General features: G+C 46.8%; 1 protein-coding gene across 1 annotated transcript in view; it reads right to left on the bottom strand.

Moving 5' to 3' along the window:
• DCAF12 (DDB1 and CUL4 associated factor 12) overlaps positions 1-19,653 on the bottom strand; it is a 43,813-nt gene extending 24,160 nt beyond the window's left edge. Inside the window, exons 1-2 of the mRNA XM_030817567.1 lie at positions 19,231-19,653; positions 17,905-18,159 (exon numbers count right to left, since the gene is read on the bottom strand). Coding sequence (XP_030673427.1) covers positions 17,905-18,159; positions 19,231-19,308 — 333 coding nt within the window. The 5' untranslated portion in view covers positions 19,309-19,653. The remainder of the gene's footprint in view (positions 1-17,904; positions 18,160-19,230) is intronic.
• Positions 19,654-20,636: the final 983 nt, after the last annotated feature.

Genomic DNA, 20,636 nt, shown 5'->3' with positions numbered 1-20,636 from the left:
CACACACATATATATATATGAATGAGGTGGACAAGGTTGCAGTGCCTATGGTCCCGACTACTTAGCTACTCAGGAGGCTGAGGCATAAGGATCACTGAGTCCAGCCTGGGCAAAACAGCAAGACCCTGTCTCAAACAAATACATATAAGTATTTTATGTATATGCTTATATATATATATATATATATGTATGGTTTTTTTTTCACTAGGAAAATGGTTTCATTGGAGTGTCTTTAGAGCTGTGATGTCAAGACATGAAGAACAACTGCACACACAGACATGGCTATCACAGAACAGACTGTGGGTGAATAAAAAGTTCACACCACTTCTTCCCTTTACCCAGTAACAGAAGGCTCTAGGCCACCTCCTCATAGGCCCACTCCTCAAACTCTCTCCTCCTTGGCTGTGGTATGCTGTACTCGGACACATTCATGCTGCTCACAGCCTCAGTGAACTCCATCTCATCCATGCCACTTCCCATGTACTGGTGCAGGAAGGCTTTGTGCCAGAATATGGCTGTGAACTGTTCCGAGATGCACCTGAACAGCTCCTAGATGGCTGTGCTGTTGCCAATGACAGTGGCAGCCATCTTTAGCCCCTCGGGTAGGATGTTACAAACAGCTGTTTTCACCTTGTGGGGGATTCAATGAACAAAGTAGCTGCTGTCCTTGTTTTGGAGATTAAGCATTTACTTATCCACCTCCTCCATGCACGTACAGCCCCTGAACATGGCAGCTGCGAAGCAACAGCCACAGAGGGGGGTCCCAGGCAGCCATCATATTCTTGGCATCAAACATCCGCTGGGTGGGCTAGGGCACCATCGGGGCTCAGTACTGCTGGCTGTCCTGGATGGTCTGGATGAGTCCAGACATGAAGAAGTGCAAGTGGGGGAATAGGACCATGTTCATGGCCATTGAGCTGGCCCTGGAAGCTCAGGCAGGTGGTGACCCCACTCGCAGTGCAGACACCAGGTGGCTCAGGACACTGTAGGTGGGTGTGGGCAGCTTTAGGGTTCGGAAGCAGATGTCTTAGAGAGCTTCCTTATCAATGCAAAAGGTCTCGTCTGTGTTTTCTGTGAGCTGATGGACTGAGATGGTGACATTGTAGGGCTCTACCACCATGTCCAACACCTTGGGTGGGGGTATTACACTGGATACATATATAAATATTTAAATTACATATAATTATATATATATAATATGTACTTTATATATTTAAATATATATATTATACATATTTATTAGAGACAGAGAGAGAGAGAGAAGAGTAGCTAGAAGAGTGTCAGACAGAAACTGAGTGGGAGCAGGGGGAAGAAGGAGACAAACCACTCCCAAACTGGCAACTACCTGAGAGCAGCAGACTCCCTGCCTAACTGGCATCATTGCTGATGCATCCCACAAGCATCTGAAACTGAATATGCCCGAAACGAATAACCTTGCTCCTCAAATTGCTCACTTTCCTAACACCACCACTATCTACCCTGTCACTCAAGTGTGGATTTTATCCTAGATTACTCCTTCTCCCTCATTTCCATCATCCTAGTCCTGCCTAACCTACCTCTTAAATATTCTTACAGCTGGCTCCTTCCTCTGCTTCCTCACTCATCACTTCTCCTTGGACAACCACAGTTAGTCTTTGTGCCTTCAGGCAACACTGCTATCAGAATTATTCTATTATAAGCAGAGTCATCTCCCTAAAAATGGAAATCTTCCCATGCCAGTCCCCAAATAAAAAACATCCAATGACTCCCCATCACCTAAATCTGAGATACTTAGCATGGCATTAAGACTCTCCTCGGGGCCAGACTTTGGAAGGCCGAGGAAGAAGGATTACTTCAGCCCAGGAATTTATGACCAGCTCAGGCAGCACAGTGAGACCCTGTCTCTACTTGAGCCCAGGAGGTCAAGGCTGCAGTGAGCCGTGATGGTGCCACTGCACTCCCACCTGGGTGACAGAGCAAGACCCTGTCTCGACAAAACAAAACAAAACCAAGAGTCTCCTCAGTCTAGCCCCTACTATCTTCACGTCTTGCCATGGACTTCAAACTCTAGAAATAATTGCTTATAAATATCATACATGAGGCCGGGCACAGTAGCTCACGCCTGTAATCCCAGCACTTTGGGAGGCCGACGCGGGCGGATCACGTGGTCAGGAAATCAAGACCATCCTGGCTAACATGGTGAAACCCCTACTAAAAATACAAAAAATTAGCCGGGCGAGGTGGCGGGCGCCTGTAGTCCCAGCTACGCGGGAGGCTGAGGCAGGAGAATGGCGTGAACCCTGGGGGGCGGAGCCTACAGTGAGCCGAGATCGCGCCACTGCACTCCAGCCTGGGTGAAAGAGCAAGACTCCTTCTCAAAAAAAAAAAAAAAAAATATATATATATATATATGAAAAATTCTTCAATGAAATATGATTATTTTGTTTCATGCTCATGCTGTTCACAATGCCAGAAATGATTCTCCTATTCTTTTCTGTTTTGTTTTTTTTTTTTGAGACCAAGTCTTGCTCTGTCGCCCAGGCTGGAGTGCAGTGGCATGATCTCGGCTCACTGCAACCTCTGCCTCCTGGGTTCAAGCAATTCTCCTGCCTCAGCCCTCCGAGCAGCTGGGACTACAGGTGTGCACCACCACGCCCAGCTAATTTTTGTATTTTTACTAAAGATGGGGTTTCACCATGTTGGCCAGGCTGGTCTGGAACTCCTGACCTTGTGATCCACCTGCCTCAGCCTCCCAAAGTGCTGGCATTACGGGCATGAGCCACCGCACCCAGCCTCTCCTACTCTTTTACCTGGCCAACATGTACTTATCTTTCATGATTCAGTTCAGACATGTCCTCTTGGACTACTCTCTCAATGTCCAGGCTGATTAAGTGCCTCTCTTGTAGGATCCCAAGATATCCCTCTACCCACAACACTTAGACCATATCGCACTGATTTAAAATATTTACTTATTTGTCTTCCTCATAAAGCTATTAACTCTCTCCCAATTGTAAGCACAGAGAATTTATCTTATTTGATTCTACAATCTTGCCCCAGCAACTACTTAAGCATTTACAACAGTCATCTTTCAGGGGGCCTGCCCAACTACTGTAGTAAGCCCCCACATCCCCGTGAGGGTGAGGCTCTGTAGCTGTTTTATTTGATATAAGCCTAGACACCCCGATCACAGCACAGTCTAGAGGGAGTTTCAGGAGAATCAGTCCAAAGGCTAGATTGGACTAGGCCATTCAGATTCTTTAGGTAATGTGTAACTGGCAGGTGGTACTACACCAAACTGCCTAGGTGGCCACTTTTTACCAAAGCCAGTCCTCGGAGAAAAGAAAACTTAAGACATGAAGCATGGGCCAGGCGCAGTGGCTTATGCCTGTAATCCCAGCACTTAGGGAGGCCGAGGCAGGTGGATCACTTCAGGTCAGGAGTTCAAGACTAGCCTGGCAAACATGGTAAAACCCCATCTCTACTAAAAATACAAAAAAAAAAATTAGCTGGACGTGGTGGTGGGCGCCTGTAATCCCAGCTACTCGGAGGCTGAGACAGGAGAATTGCTTAACCTCAGGAGGCGGAGGTTGCAGTGAGCAGAGATCATGCCACTGCACTCCAGCCTGGGTGACATTGTGAGACTCCATCTCAAAAAAAAAAAAAAAAAAAAAAAAAGACAGGAAACATGGACATCCTTGGTTCCTAGTGGCTTTTCAATTCCTGTTTCCACTCCTCTCTGAGATCCAGTAATACTTTCTGTTCTTGGGGTTTGTGAACTAGTCTTTCCAATAAATGTGAGTGGGTTTCTTACCCTTTTAAACAAATGATCCCAGGCTGAGCGTGGTGGTTCACGCCTATAATCCCAGCATTTTGGGAGGCCAAGGCAGGCGGATCACCTGGGGTCAGGACTTCAAGACCAGCCTGGCCAACATGACGAAACCCTGTCTCTACTAAAAATACAAAAATCAGCCAGCTGTGGTGGCCTGAGTCTGTAATCTCAGCTACTCGGGAGGCTGAGGCAGGAGAATTGCTTGGACCCAGGAGGTGGAGGTTGCAATGAGCCGAGATCACACCACTGCACTCCAGCCTGGGTGACAGAGTGAGAATCCGTCTCAAAAACAAAAAATAAAAAATATTGGCCGGGTGCGGTGGCTCACGCCTGTAATCCCAGTACTTTGGGAGGCCGAGGCGGGCGGATCATCTGAGGTTGGGAGTTCGAAACCAGCCTGACCAACATGGAGAAACCTCATCTCTACTAAAAATACAAAATTAGCCAGGCGTGGTGGCCCATGCCTGTAATCCCAGCTACTTGGGAGGCTGAGGCAGGTGAATCGCTTGAACCCGGGAGGCAGAGGTTGAGGTGAGCTGAGATCACGCCATTGCACTCCAACCTGGGCAATAAGAGCGAAACTCTGTCTCAAAAAATAAACAAACAAACAAACTAATAATAAACAAATGATCCCTAACCAGATAATCCTCAAATTATTTCCTGAAACAAAATTAATTGCCCACTCACATATTTGTGTTGTGTGAGACAATGCAACCATAACATGTAGCTTTTAGACCAGGGATCCCCAAACTGCTGATTAAAATATTTTTTTGAGATAGAGTCTCATTCTTGTTGCCCAGGCTGGAGTGCAATGGCATGATCTTGGCTCACCACAACCTCTGCCTTCTGGGTACAAGCAATTCTCCTGCCTCAGCCTCGCCAAGTACCTGGGATTACAGGTGCCTGCCACCACACCCGGCTAATTTTTGTATTTTTAGTAGAGATGGGGTTTCACCATGTTGGCCAGGCTGGTCTCAAACTCCTCATCTCAGGTGATCTGCCTGCCTTGGTCTCCAAAGTGCTGGGATTACAGGCATGGGCCACTGTACGCAGCCTGAATTTTTTCTTATTTTTTTTCTGAAACAGAGTCTAGCTCTGTCACCCAAGCTGGAATCTGTGGCGTGATCTCGGCTCCCAGGTTCAAATGATTCTTGTGCCTCAACCTACCAAATCGCTGGGATGGCAGGTGAACACCACTGTGCCAGCTAATTTTTGAAATTTTAGTAGAGACAGGGTTTCACCATATTAGCCAGACTGGTCTCAAACTCCTGACCTCAAGTGATCCGCTCATCTCAGCCTCCGAAAGTGCTGGGATTACAAGCATGAGCCACCACACCCAGGCTGAATTTTCTTTAAAAAAAAAAAAAAAATACAAAACACTACAAAACAAAAACAATTCCCAGGCCTTACCCTAAAACTCTTCCATTAGGCATTTCTGAATTTGCATGTTTACTGCAGCATTATTCACAATAGCCAAGAAATGGAATCAGCCTAAGTGTGCATCAATGAATAAATGCATAAAGAAAATGTGGCACAGGCCAGGCGCAGTGGCTCATGCCTGTAATCCCAGCACTTTGGGAGGCCGAGGCAGGCAGATCATGAGGTTAGGAGATAGAGACCATCCTGGCTAACACAGTGAAACCCCGTCTCTACTAAAAATACAAAAAAATTAGCCAAGCCTGGTGGCGGGTACCTGTAGTCCCAGCTACTCAGGAGGCTGAGGCAGGAGAACGGCGTGAACCTGGGAGGTGGAGCTTACAGTGAGCCGAGATCACGCCACTGCACTCCAGCCTGGGCGACAGGGCAAATACTCCGTCTCAAAAAAAAATGTGGCACAGATACACAATGCAATACTGTTTAGCTATAAAAAAGAATGAAATCCTTTGGACAACATGGATGAACCTAGAGGACATTATGTTAAGTGAAACAAGCCAAGTACAGAATACTGAATGACCTCACTTATATGTAGAACCTTAAAAAGTTGATCTTGGCTGGACGTGGTGGCTCACGCCTGTAATCCCAGTACTTTGGGAGTCCGAGGCTGGTGGATCACCTGAGGTCAGGAGTTTGAGACCAGCCTGGCCAATGTGGTGAAACCCTGTCTCTACTAAAAATCCAAAAATTAGCTAAACTAAGAGTGTGCCCCCAACCTCACCCTCATTATTGCAGAGGAATGACAATGAACCACTTGAAGGATAGAGCCATCCTGCTTCTTCATGGGAAGAAACAGGGATGTGGATGAGCTGCCACAGAATCTCTTCCCAAGCTCTTTGACAAGGGTCCAAGGATTCATGCAGCTCCAGTAACATTTCCCAGAATGAGCCTGCTCCACATTAACCTACTGGGATCCCTGCCAGAAACTAGCAGTGCAGCAAGGTAAGCTCGAGGCTCAGGCTCCCTGCAGTTTACATTCTAGGACAGGGGGGAAAAGAGACATGTAAGACTAGTAAGTCTATCTCTGCATGCATTCATGTGTATCTACACAAATGTAAATGAATGTACACAAAGACGAAGATAGCTTAAAAAAAAGGAGTCAGATGTGGTAGCAGGAGCCTACAGTCCCAGCTATTTGGGAGGCTGAAGAACGAGGATCCCATGGGCCCAGGAGGTCAAGGCTTCAGTGAGCTATAATTGTGCCACCGCCCTCCAGCCTGGGTGACAGAGCAAGACCTTGCCTCTAAAAACAAAAAACACAAAAACAAAAAAAAGAGGAAGGGGTAACCTTACAATGTTTCTAAAATTCAAGGGTGTTTCAGACTGGAGCCCAACGAGAAAGGAAAGTAATTCTATGCAGGTCACACAGACAAGACACACTATGTTGCAGTCAGTAAAAGACAGGTAGGCAACCTGTCTGTGGAGAGGTGGGGAAAGGAAAGACAAGTGAAATCAAAGCAGAAGAATCTATTCACTATCCCAATCTGAGACAGTGGGGAGGAGCAAAGGAGAGAGCCAAGACCAAGAAACACAACGGAAAATGGACAGAGAGTATGTATCAAACATTAAAAATATGTATAGTGGCCGGGCGCGGTGGCTCACACCTGTAATCCCAGCACTTTGGAGGCCGAGGCGGGCGGATCACGTGGTCAGGAGATCGAGACCATCCTGGCTAACCTGCTGAAACCCTGCCTCTACTAAAAATACAGAAATTAGCTGGGCAGCTGGGCACGGTGGCTCACACCTGTAATACCAGCACTTTGGGAGGCCGAGGCGGGCGGATCACGTGGTCAGGAGATCGAGACCATCCTGGCTAACCTGGTGAAACCCCGTCTCTACTAAAAATACAAAAAATTACCCGGGCGCAGTGGCGGGCGCCTGTAGTCCCAGCTACTTGGGAGGCTGAGGCAGGAGAATGGCGTGAACCTGGGAGGCAGAGCTTGCAGTGAACTGAGATCACACCACTGTATTCCAGCCTGGGCCACAGAGTGAGACTCCATCTCAAAAAAAAAAAAAAAAAAAAAAAATGAGCTGGGCATGGTGGCGTGCACCTGTAGTCCCAGCTACTTGGGAGGCTGAGGCAGAAGAATTACTTGAACCTGGGAGGCGGAGGTTGCAGTGAGCCGAGATGGCGCCACTGCACTCCAGCCTGGCGACAGAGCAAGACTCCGTCTCAAAAAAAAAAAAAAAAAGTATATATATACACGTAGCAGGTGCCTATAGTCTCTACAGCCTCTCCATATATATATATATATATATATATACACACGTGTATATATATATATACGTATATATATATACGTATATATATATACACGTGTGTATATATATATACACGTGTGTATATATATATACGTATATATATATACACGTGTGTATATATATATACATATATATAGCTTGTAATACCAATTTTAGGAACTTACACTGAGGAAATAGTGATGGGTGAACAGTTTGAACTACTGTACATCTTTTTTAATTATAGAGACAGGGTCCCACTTTGTTGCCCATGTTGTAATAAAACCCTCCTGGGCTCAAGCAATCCTCTCGCCTTAGCCTCCCAAAGTGCGGGATTACAGACATGAGCCATCATGCCTTGCCACTACATGCCTTTAACGGCGATAAGGTAGTTCACTGCATGAATATACTAACATTAATTGAATTAATTCCCTATTATTGAACATTTATGCCATGTCTAAATTTTTAGTAATACAAAACATGGCAAACAGTAAAACAAAACATGTTTTACTGAAATCCAGGGCCTCCTCTTAGTACTGGGGCATAAGGAGGAAAAAAATTAAATAAATAAATCCAGGGCTGGATGCGGTGGCTCACGCCTGTAATCCTAGCACTTTGGGAGGTGGGCAGATCAACTGAGGTCAGGAGTTCAAGACCAGCCTGGCAAACATGGCAAACCCTGTCTCTACTAAAAATATAAAAATTAGCCGGGCATGGTGGCAGTCGCCTTTAATCCCAGTTACTCAGGAGGCTGAGTTAGGAGAATCGCTTAAACCCAGGAGGGGTAGGCTGCAGAGATCGCGCCACTGAACTCCAGCCTGGGTGACAGAGTGAGAGTCCGTCTCAAAAATAAATAAATAAATAATACAAATAAATAAATAAATCTGGCTGGGCACAGTGGCTCACAGCTGCAATCTCAGCACTTTGGATGGTCAAGGCAGGCAGATCACTCGAGGTCAGGAGTTCAAGATCAGCCTGGCCAACACAGTGAATGAAACCCTGTCTCCATTAAAAATACAAAAATTAGCCGGGCATGGCAGTGCGCACCTGTAGTCCCAGCTACTTGGGAGGCTGAAGCAGGAGAATCGCCTGAACTCGGGTGGCGGACGTTGTAGTGAGCCAAGATGGCACCACTCAGCCTGGGCAACAGGGCAAGACTCTGTCTCAAATAATAATAATAAATTAATAAATACATCCGGCTGGGCACGGTGGCTCACGCCTGTAATCCTAGCATTTGGGAGGCTGAGGGGGGCAGATCACTCTAGGTCAGAAGTTTGAGACCACCCTGGCCAACATGGCGAAACACTATCTCTACTAAAAATACATAAATTAGCCGGGCACAGTGGCGGGTGCATAATCCCAGCTACTCGGGAGGATGAGGCAGAAGAATCGCTTGAACCCAAGAGGCAGAGGTTGCAGTGAGCGGAGATCAAGCCCCTACACTCCAGCCTGGGCAATAGAGCGAGACTCCGTCTCAAAAATCAATCATCAATCAATCCATGTGTCTGCGCTACACCAAGATCTTAGACACTCTGAGCTGTGAATCTAAACTGTTCCTACACAAGATGGGCTACACCACTAGCTAGCTAAGATAAGTAATGGTACTTCATAACAGGTCTTGAATTCTGATGTTTTGCCACAGAATCATGACTTCGTGGAAGGAGGGCCACATTAGGATTTACAATTATTTTGGATTTAAGTGACATAATTCTTATAAGCTTTATATCTAGCAGTAAATTGATTTCTAATCCTTGATTTTTTTTTTTTTTTTGAGATGGAGCTCAAAAAAAAGAAAGGCGCTCACCACCATGCCCAGCTAATTTTTTGTATTTTTAGTAGAGACGGGTTTTCACCATGTTAGCCAGGATGGTCTTGATCTCCTCACCTCGTGATCTGCCTGCCTCGGCCAGCCAAAGTGCTGGGATTACAGGTGTGAGCCACTGTGCCCGGCCTCTAATCCTTGATTTTGGAGGTCTCTGTTAAAAATTGACTGAGTCCTAAAAGCCAGCGTTGGCAAGACACCTTGATTTTACCTAGTACCCACCAAAGTCACCACATAAACTTTGACAACATACAATAGAGGTTTAGCTACCATAAGCATCTATCTAAACAAATATTTGTTAAAAAGAAATTCTTGCTGGGTGCAGTGGCTTACGCCTGTAATCCCAGCACTTTGGGAGGCCCAGGCAGGCGGATCACCTGAGGTTGGGAGTTCGAGACCAGCCTCACTAACATGGAGAAACCCCATCTCCACTAAAAATACAAAATTAGCTGGGTGTGGTGGTGCATGCCTGTAATTCCAGCTACTCGGGAGGCTGAGGCAGGAGAATCGCTTGAACCCAGGAGGCGGAGGTTGCGGTGAGCCAAGATTGCGCCATCACACTCCAGCCTGGCAACAAGAGCGAAACTCTGTCTCAAAAAAACAAACAAAAAAAAGAAATTATTCTTGGACTGTTAAATCAGAACCCTATTTAGTATTGCTTTTATATGTTTACAAATCCCATCACCTATTTCCAAGTGATACCAATCTGAAAAATGAAAGGTGAAATAAAAGGATTGGTCCAATAGTCTGATTTCCTAAGAATCTTTATTTCCTCCTATAGAAGATAGAAATTGATTTATTTCGTTTTTTTCCAAGATGGAAAAAAAGACAGACTCACTCTGTCGCCCAGGCTGGAGTGCAGTGGCACAATCTCAGTTCACTACAACCTCCGCCTCCTGGGTTCAAGCGATTGTCCTGCCTCAGACTCCCGAGTAGCCGGGACCACAGGCATGTGGCATCATGCCCGGCTAATTTTTGTGTTTTTAGTAGAGACAGGGTTTTTTTTTTGTTTTTTTGTTTTTGAGATGGAGTCTCGCTCTGTAGCCCAGGCTGGAGTACAGTGGCACAACCTCGGCTCACTGCAAGCTCTGCCTCCCGGGTTCAGGCCATTCTCCTGCCTCAGCCTCCCGAGTAGCTGGGACTACAGGCGCCCGCCACCACGCCCGGCTCATTTTTTGTACTTTTTTTTTTTAGTAGAAACAGGGTTTCACTGTGTTAGCCAGGATGGTCTCGATCTCCTGACCTCATGATCCGCCCGCCTCGGCCTCCTAAAGTGCTAGGATTACAGGCGTGAGCCACCGCGCCCGGCTACCTTTGACGAGGTTTCACCGTGTTGGCCCGGCTGGTCTCGAAATCCTGGCCTCAAGTGATCCAGCTGCCTCAGCCTCCCAAAGTGCTGGGATTACAGGAGTGAGCCACTGCGCCCGGCCTGAAATTGATTTCTGTATACTCAAGGATGCTAATAGTTAACATGTAAGTTATTCAGGAGAAAATCTCTACACAGGAAACTTTCAGGTTTTTGTTCCCTGGTGATATTTCCAGGTATGAGGCCTTCTACTCAGAATTAACAGGGAGCTTTATCCCTAACTTGCAAACTACCAGAGAGTAGAGATTGTAATTACATATCTGGTATAAGAGATTATAAACTCTTAACAATAGTGTTAAATAATAATATGGCTGGGAGTGGTGGGTCATGCGTATAATCCCAGCACTTTGGGAGGCAGAGGTGGGCAGATCACCTGAGGTCAAGAGTTCAAAACCAGGCTGGCCAATATGGCAAGACCCCGTCTCTACTAAAAATACAAAAATTAGCCGGGCATGGTGGCACACGCCTGTAATCCCAGCTACTTGGTGGGGCTGAGGCAGGAGAATCGCTTGAACCTGGGAGGCGGAGGTTGCAGTGAGCCAAGATTGTGCCACTGCACTGCAGCCTGGGCAACAGAGTAAGACCCTGTCTCAAAAAAGAAAATAATAATAATAATAATAATATCTCTCTTATCTCACACTTACTTCCTAAGTGTAACAGCATTAAGACTTGAGGACCAGGACCATACGGTTGTGTATTTGCCCACTGAGAATCCAGAGCCCTCTCCAGGGACTATTTTGAGCTCCAAAAAACTCACTGTGTGACTAAGAGGAGCAACTCCTTTTTTTTTTTTTTTTTTTTTAAGACAGAGTCTCGCTGTCGCCCAGGCTGGAGTGCAGTGGCGCGATCTTGGCTCACTGCAGGCTCCGCCCCCCGGGGTTGACGCCATTCTCCTGCCTCAGCCTCCCGAGTAGCTGGGACTACAGGCGCCTGCCACCTCGCCCGGCTAATTTTTTGTATTTTTAGTAGAGACGGGGTTTCACTGTGTTAGCCAGGATGGTCTCGATCTCCTGACCTCCTGATCCGCCCGCCTCGGCCTCCCAAAGTGCTGGGATTACAGGTGTGGGCCACCGCGCCCGGCCGAGGAGCAACTCCTTTTGTTGCATATTCTACTACTGTATTTTTGAGCCCCTACTTCAGGCCTTCTCACCGTCATTTTAGGATAAGAAAATGCAAGGTTCCTCTAACTGAAACAACAATTTTAAAAGATGAGTGTTTATTGTACAAACAATACTTTATCAACAATACAGAAATTTAAAATGCAAGAAAGATCACTCAGAATCTTCTCTTTTAAAATCTGTTTTTCATTTGTCAGGTTCCTGTTTAGTCTTCAACCACATATATATTATAATTGTGCACAGCTATCATCAGCAGAGACAGGATTTTGTATCTCATTTCATTAAACATATTGAATGCTTTGCACATTACAGTCTCCATAATTATGTTAATGTCTGCATAATACCATCCAGATTTATCACTATTTACTTAAGTATTCGACTGTTAGTATTTAGATTAAGTAGCTTCCAATTATTATCTTGTTAAAAACGACTTTTCCTTTGGATAAATTCTCAGGTGTGAACATTTTAGGCGAAAGGGTATAACATTTTTAGGCTCTTCTTTCAACAAATACTATGTACTTTTGTGTTTTTTTTTTTTTGTTTTTTTTTTTTGAGACAGGGTCATGCTCTGTCACCCAGGCTAGAGTGCAGTGGTGTAATCCCATTTAACTGCAGCCTCCACTTCCCAGACTCAAGCCATCCTCCCACTTCAGCCTCCTGAATAGCTAGGACCAAAGGCACAAGCCACCATGCCCAGCTAATTCTTAAATATTTTGTAGAGATGGGGTCTCACTACATTGCCCAGGCTGGTCTTGAATCTCTGGGCTCAAGTGATCTTCCTGTCTCGGCTTCCCAAAGTGCTGGATTACAGTCATGAGCCACTATGCCCAGCCAATACTGGCCAACATGGTGAAACCCCGTCTCTACTAAAAAACAAAAAAATTAGCCGGGCTTGGTGGTGGGCACCTATAATCCCAGCTACTCAAGAGGCTGAGGCAGGAGAATCACTTGAACCTGGGAGGCGGAGGTTGCAGTGAGCTGAAACCGAGCCACTGCACTTCAGCCTGGACAACAAGAACGAAAGTCCGTCTCAAAAAAAAAAAAAAGGCCAGGTATGATGGCATGTGGTATAGTCCCAGCTACTCAGGATTCTGGGGCAGGAGGATCCCTTGAGCCCAGGAATTTGAAGCTGCAGTGAGCCATGACTGCACCACTGTACTCCACCCTGAGTGCAAAACGCTGTCTTGAAAAACAATAAAGCAGCCGGGCACGGTGGCTCACGTTTGTAATCCCAGCACTTTGGGAGGCTGAGGCGGGCAGATTACATGAGGTCAGGCGTTTGAGACCAGCCTGGCCAGCATGGTGAAACCCCGTCTCTACTAAAAATACAAAAATTGGCCAGGCATGGTAGCACACGCCTGTAGTCCCAGCTAGTCGGGAGGCTGAGGCACAAGAATCGCTTGAACCCGGAGGCAGAGGTTACAGTGAGCCAAGATCGCGCCACTGCACTCCAGCCTGGGCAACACAGCAAGACGTGGTCTCAAAAAAAAAAGAAAAAAGAAAAAAAAGAGAACAAAGCAACCCTGACATAATGGGTTAGCCTGATACTCTCAGGTAGGCCTCGGTGTCCTAGTGTAAATAAATAATTTCAGAGAATATCAGCATCAGACAAGGCCACTCTGTAACTGTGATAAAGACAAAAACAAGACCACTCTATAATCATACCTGAACACAGACCAAAACAAGCACACTGGCCAGGCAAGGTGGCTCACACCTGTAATCTCAGCACTTTAGGAGGCCAAAGCGAGTGGATCACCTGAGGTCAGGAGTTCGAGATCAGCCTGGCCAACATGGTGAAACCCTGTCTCTATTAAAAATACGAAAATTAGCTGTGTGTGGTGGCATGTGCCTGTAGTCCCAGCCACTCGGGAGGCAGAGGTGAGAGAATCACTTGAACCTGGGAGATGGAGGTTGCAGTGAGCCAAGATCGTGCCACTGTACTCCAGCCTGAGTGACAGAGCGAGACTCCATCTCAAAAAACAAACAAAAAGCCCAAGAACACTGCCTAAACCACAAAAAGATCAAACACCCCCTTAACCTGGCTAATATAAATGACTGTTTCATCTTTATCAATTACAGCTTTAACCTCCTGCTAGATAAGATTAAGATACCCAAACACAGAATTTGCCCCTGTCGTGACAGTATCCATCTGGAGCAAAGTGCTATATCCTTAAGCCTTCCCCCAAATCACGTGCAACAAGTCCCAGTGTTGTAATTCCTTTCTGGCACTCTTACCGAGAGGTCCCTCGCTCCCCTGTGGTGAAGGTTCTCCTAGGTACAACAAGCAACTGTATCTGACTTGTTCTGCTACAACAACAGTCCCTGAGAATCTTTGGCTGGAGAGTGCTGACAATGGGAAGTAAGAGTTCACGTCCAAAACTAAATACCTCCAACTGTGTAGATCATCACTCTGCCGATTGCCATCCTTCTCCTCAAATCACGCCCCACCCCCAGCCCCTTCAAGAGTCCTCTTTTCCACCAGGCGCGGTGGCTCATGCCTGTAATCCCAGCACTTTGGGAGGCCGAGGCAGGCGGATCACGAGGTCAGAAGATCGAGACCATCCTGGCCAGCATGGTGAAACTCTATCTCTACTAAAAATACAAAAATTAGCTTGGCATGGTGGCACGTACCTGTAATCCCAGCTACTCGGGAGGCTGAGGCAGGAGAATTGCTTGAACCCAGGAGGCAGAGGTTGCAGTGAGCCGAGATCGCGCCACTGCACTCCAGCCTGGCGACATAGCGAGACTCTGTCTCAAAAAACAAACAAACAAACAAACAAAAAAACACAAAAATAAAGTCCTCTTTTCTTGAATTCTTTTCTGTATTCTCCTGGTTTTCCTGAGTTCCCTGCTCCCCCACAGCAGTTCTTCTTGCCCTGTAAATGTACATGTTTTCCAAGGTTCTCTCCTTAGCTTATCTGTCAGTATCAGTGGTTCTTAACCATTTTTGGCTCATAGTACTCTCTTCGAAAATCTAAGGACAAAAACTAAGAACTACTTCCCACACCCCCCCCCCCCCCCAAAATCTTGCCCAGAAAGTACACATATAATCAAAACTTTGCAATTTTAGGGAAAGTTTACACAACTCAAGCCAGGAATGCCTGCTCTCTACTGTCTTTCCCATGGTAATGTAACAATTTCAGTAATTCCTTCTACATAAATGACTGCCAAATCACTAACTTCAATCCTTACTCTCTGCCAAGCTTCAACTAATTGATGTAAAGGACAAAACCCAAATCTGTTCCTTAACATTCACCCTGCCATCTTTCCAGTTACATAGATTCAAGGCATTAGTATCTTTTTTTTTTTTTTTTGAGACAGTCTTGCTCTGTTGCCCAAGCTGGAGTAGAATGGCGCAATCTCAGCTCACTACAACCTCCGCCTCCCAGGTTCAAGCAATTCTCCTGCCTCAGCCTCCCCAGTCGCTGGGATTACAGGCACCCACCATCATGCCCAGCTAATTTGTTTGTACTTTTTTTTTTTTTTTGAGACGGAGTCTCGCTCTGTCGCCCAGGCTGGAGTGCAGTGGCGCAATCTCGGCTCACTGCAAGCTCCGCCTCGCGGGTTCACGCCATTCTCCTGCCTCAGCCTCTCCGAGCAGCTGGGACTACAGGCGCCCGCCACCACGCCCGGCTAATTTTTTGTATTTTTAGTAGAGATGGGGTTTCACTGTGGTCTCGATCTCCTGACCTCGTGATCCGCCCGCCTCAGCCTCCCAATGTGCTGGGATTATAAGCGTGAGCCACCGCGCCCAACCTGTTTGTACTTTTATACAGACAGGGTTTCACCATGCTGGCCAGGCTGGTCTCGAACTCCTGACCTCAGGTGATCCGCCCGCCTTGGCCTTCCAAAGTGCTGGGATTACAGGTGTGAGCCACCTTGCCCTGCAAAAGAAAATCTTTTTAACACTAGGCTCAAATTCCTACACGGCAACAGTTGGGTAAAGTCAAGAATGCCTTCTGTAGTTCTTTGCAGCCCCTACTACTCCTTACTGTCTTGTGCCTAGCAAAGTTTTCTTCACTTAGCTTTTCTGTCTGGCTCTGCAGCCAATCTGAATTTGCGTAAGTCTAAACCACGAACATATGCCTAACCCATCCCAGCTGCCAGATCCATGTTCTAATTAAGGTTATACCACCTCTACTTAAGTAGTTGAGTAAAAATATGACTGTATTGTTAATTAATGATAAAAACAACAGTTGGCTATCCTTGCTGTTACTGCTGTGCTAGCTGGGGCCAAGAAATCTGGGGATTGAATGACTGCCCTAGTTTGATTGTTAACCCAGCACAAGGACATTCTACATCAAAACTTTACTATTGAGAATACAACATAATCTCTCCCACCTCTGAAATCTTCACACATTATCCAAAGACAGTTCCAATTTTTAAATAATTTTCCTCTCTTCAAATTGTGGGAAAAGGTTATGGAATCATTTTTACCGCTACTAGTACTTCTAAATAAGTAAGATATTGCTAACTTAGAATATTTCCCAGATGCATGCAGACACCTTCTCAGCACCAAGTATTATCACTCCCATTTTGCTGATGCAAAAACAAAACCACAAATAAGGGAATCATTTGACCAATGTCACAAAGTTCAGAGAAGAGCACTATTCCTAGTTCCCTGCTTTGGTTCTAGAAGCTAAGCAAAAACAAACAAATGCTAACTATAAAATGAAAACAGCTTGCTCCCCTTGCCCCAAACACTTATGAGGATGTAGGAAGACAGAATTAAGAGTAGGTTAAATTATTACTTGTTATGCTCACCTTCAAAATAGTGTCAATAAATTCAAGAAGCAAGAGGTTATGATGATTAATTCAGTTTACAATTCAGTAATATTTGCTAGGCTAAACACTATGATGCATGTGCAGGGAGTGGAATGAACTCTTTCCAGCAGGAGACTCTTTTTCTTCTCCAAGTGACAAGGATGACAGTTCTCAACCATGAGTGGGCAGCTGGAGAGACCAAGAAAAGGAAGTTCTGTGGAGGCCTGTTGCCACCACTTAGTTTTGAAAGGCTTCTGTGTAAGACAAGCAACTCTCAACAGAAGAGGAAATGAAAGGTTGGCCCCAACCACCATGGTATTATTTCCTTCCTCAAAACTGTTTAAATTTTTGCCTATGTCCTTTATAAACAGACCAACCACCATGCTATTATTTCCTTCCTTAAAACTGTTTAAATTTTTGCCTATGTCCCTTATAAACAGACACTTCTCCTAGTACTTAAGACTTTCTTGATCTAGAGCAATCTTCTCTCTTTTAATGATCCAAAATGTGTTTCAGTCCAGGGTCAATTTACTCACACATTATGACATTACTTGTCCATTCACACAGGGTGAGGTGAAAACGGAGGGAGGGCTGGGCGTAATCATTTCCCACCCCTAGGCCCTAGGCCCTGCCTCTTTTCATTTGCCAATCCTCTGACATCATGCTATTCGTGGACTCTGTTCCAAACATTTCCGCTCTTTGACTTATTTTATCCTGGCCTACAACTGGGTTGGTTACAAAGCTTACTGAGAAATTTTTCACTTCATTCATTTATAACTGTCTTTCTATTCACTCTTAAAAAGGCTACTTTCCAAACAGCAAATGCTTATACCCTGAAATATACTACCAGACACACATTCCCTGCCTTCCTTATAGGAAACAGTTCATGTATTTCTCATATTTCAGTTTATACATTTTTAGATTCTGTTCACTAAAAAACAGCCAAGTGTGCTATTTTAAATACTTCGACATACGTTCTTAGGCTGTTTTCACTATTATGTATCCTGAATGATGCTCTGAGCATCATTATTTCTTAAGTCTTTTCTTTGAGGCCTATGACTTAAAAACCAGCATAAAAAGATGAGGCAAAAACAAACAAACAACCCTCTAGAAGCAGCACGTCCAGAGAGGGCCTAAAGAAATACACTTCTTTGAAGACTTATCAGAAAAGAAATGTATGAGTGAAAAAAGGAGCACAAAAAGAGGAAGAAGTCACCAACGGGAAAGAATGGAAAGGAGAGTAAGGCAAGTCCCTCCCAAAAGAAACAGATTGGAAAACTAGCAGAGGTTCTAGAGCAAGTGGAGCAATATATCCACGACCTAGGGGAGAGGTCACATCCCCCCAGACACTTACCGTGTTGCATTTTGTGCCACACACCACTTGCCTATGATTCAACCACTGAGATGCAAACACTTTATTAAGGGTCCCAAGGTGAAACTCTCTCTCCTTCAGGAGACTGGGAAGTTGCTGTGCTGCATAACCATGCAACACTCGAGAGTAGCTGGTTTCATTCTGTAGCCTGACTTCCCGGTTCTTCAAGTAGTATACTAAGGATCTCTTCACAGGAGGAAGTCTTTTCCTTTTGTGAAGCGAGTGATCCCAGCCAAACTGTGGAAACAACATTAGAAATCAGGGCTTTGGCTACTCTTCTTCAGAACGGATCCTACTGTATTACAGAAATCACCAACAACTCATAACTCACACTGCAGAATTTACAAACAACACAAATACAAACACAAGAAACAAGAATCTCAATCCAGAAAGTCGTTTAACTCTTCCAACATTAAAAAGATATTGCTCACAGTCAAACTTACCTATGTGAATTACAAGGGCTGAAAGTCAAGGGAATGAATGCAGAATAGAACAGACTAAAAGGTTTACTAGACATTTTAGGAGTGAAAGATTGAAGGAAATGAGAGGTCGAGTGATTCCCATACCGACCTGGGCTGCATCTCTACCCAGCCCCCTTCTCCCTCTCAGTCTGTACTCCCACTGGAGCAGGGAAGATACAGTCCAAGCAGCCAGACCTGGCTCCCAGGTCTTCCAGGGACTCATCATCAATGACCGTTCCTCTGTCATCATGCCCGCGCTCCAGGCAGTTGCAGAATTCGAAAAATCAACCACCAACGGGGTAGTAGGCCCCCGGGAAATCAGAGGCCATATCTATGTCCAAGAAGGCCTTTCCCTCGAAAGGGGGCGGTATAGAGATGATACCTAGGAACTGTTGTTTCTTTTGGGGTCCAAATGCCAAAAGGCCCAGCTCAGGGTTGGGTATACATATAGGGAAACTTCTTCCAGGAGGGACGCAATCATCCCAGCTTCCTAGGGCCCATGGAAGGTAGAGTTCACTCTACCAGAGTTTGTTTCCCATTCCCTTAACTTCGGTTTCCCCTTCCTCCAAAGCCAAGATTCTGGTTTCTTTTCAAGCCCTATCCACGACTGCAGGCCTCCCGCGGATTATGTCCCATTGCTGAGTTCCCCTTTGGCTCCTCACCGCCCTGGCCTATCTGCCCTCCAGTTAACGAGGGTCCAGTCCTGACTCTATAGGCCCTGGCCCCATTCCTGTTTTGCCTCTGACTGCAGACCTTGGACCCCGATTCCTGTCGCAGGATCTGCAGACCCTAAGCCTATCTTGGTTCCTCGGCCTCACCACCCAGGTGCCGGCCTCTCAACCCTCACCTGCGGGCCCTGAGCGTCGCTCCCAGCTCCCGGCGAGGCGGGCGCTTTCCGCTTCCTGCTAACTGCTTTCCGGGCCATAGTGGACAGCGCCGCCGCGGCCCCGCAGCCACATGGGGCGGGGGGAGCGAGGGATAGCAGGACGGCGGGTCATATACTGGGCCCCGGGGCCGCGCACCTTAGTGCGCCCGGCCCGGAAAATGGCCCGGACCCGGAGCGGCAGCAGAAAAAAGGCGGAAAGAAAGGAAAGAGAGAGGAAGGACTTGGGCCGGGAAAGGGAAGGGGAAGCGAGAATGAGAGGCTTTCCGACGGCAGAGCCTGCAAGGACGGCGAGCGGCTAGAACCAAAACACCCCCCCCGCCCGCCCCCTTGCTCGCGCGCCGTCACCCTTGCGCAGCCGCACTTCGGACAGCGTCGCCACGGAAACACGGCCGGAACGAGAGGGGCGGGATCTCGGGGTTGGAAAATAGTTCGCTGGTGTTTCCCGGCCGCCGCCAGGCCATTTTCAACTGTTGTTTGGCAGCCGCTGGGTGGAAGTGGACGAGCTGGGGCCAAGGGAATCTGACTTCTGGCCGCCGACCTCCGACCCCAGCCCGCCTATCCGCAGGCCCCCGGAAGTGAGGACCACCACCGCTGCTGGGGGAAGGAATCCTCCCTAGTGCAGGCCTTAACCCGGTAGCCGCCACCGGTTACCTCCCATCTGGCACCAAACGTTTCCCGGAATCTGTCACAAACCGTGCCCTGGCTCCAAGGGCTGGACAGGGCGGTGAGGGGTGGGGCAGAAACCGCCCCCACCCTCGAGGTGAAGTCCAGTCAGGAAGCCAGGGCAGTGTGGCCAGACTTTCCCACCACTGAGAACCTGCCCAGCACAATCAACCCAGGCCGCCCCACGAGTCTCTGGCTACCCTCTTCCCACCCCTGGATAGCCCTGAGGCTCCATTCTCCGCTCTGTCTCCTCCTGATCCTTTCTCCTGTCCGAACTGCTTCAGCCCCTCCGTCACCTTCCCCTTACGGTGCAACTTCACCATTCCCTTTAGATTTCCATGACCTGCCATCTAAACCACATGGTCTTTTGTGCTTTATGAAGTAGGCATCACGCTGTAACTTATCTGTCGCTGCCTGCCTCACTCTTGGATTCAGGTTGCGTCTCCATTAGGACAGGTCGGGAATTCTGAACTACAGGAAAGAGAGTGGTCATTTTTGGCTTGCCAGTCCAGTTAGAGCTGGCATTGGCCTCCAAACAAGGGGGCTTCATCAGGATCACCCTTGCCAACATTTTTGGAGGATCCTGAAGGAATATGACTGCCAGCCTTCACTTTCCTCAAGCAAACAAACCCTCTGAGGAAGCAGGATGCTCTTGCTTGGGGCTGATTGGCCTCAGGCTGTGGTGCCCAGTTACCTGCTGGTCC

This window comes from Nomascus leucogenys, chromosome 8 (assembly GCF_006542625.1).
Source record: "Nomascus leucogenys isolate Asia chromosome 8, Asia_NLE_v1, whole genome shotgun sequence".
NCBI classification, from domain to species: domain Eukaryota; kingdom Metazoa; phylum Chordata; class Mammalia; order Primates; family Hylobatidae; genus Nomascus; species Nomascus leucogenys.
The sequence above is the reverse complement of the archived record's forward strand: the minus strand, read 5'-3'. Positions and strand labels throughout refer to the sequence as shown.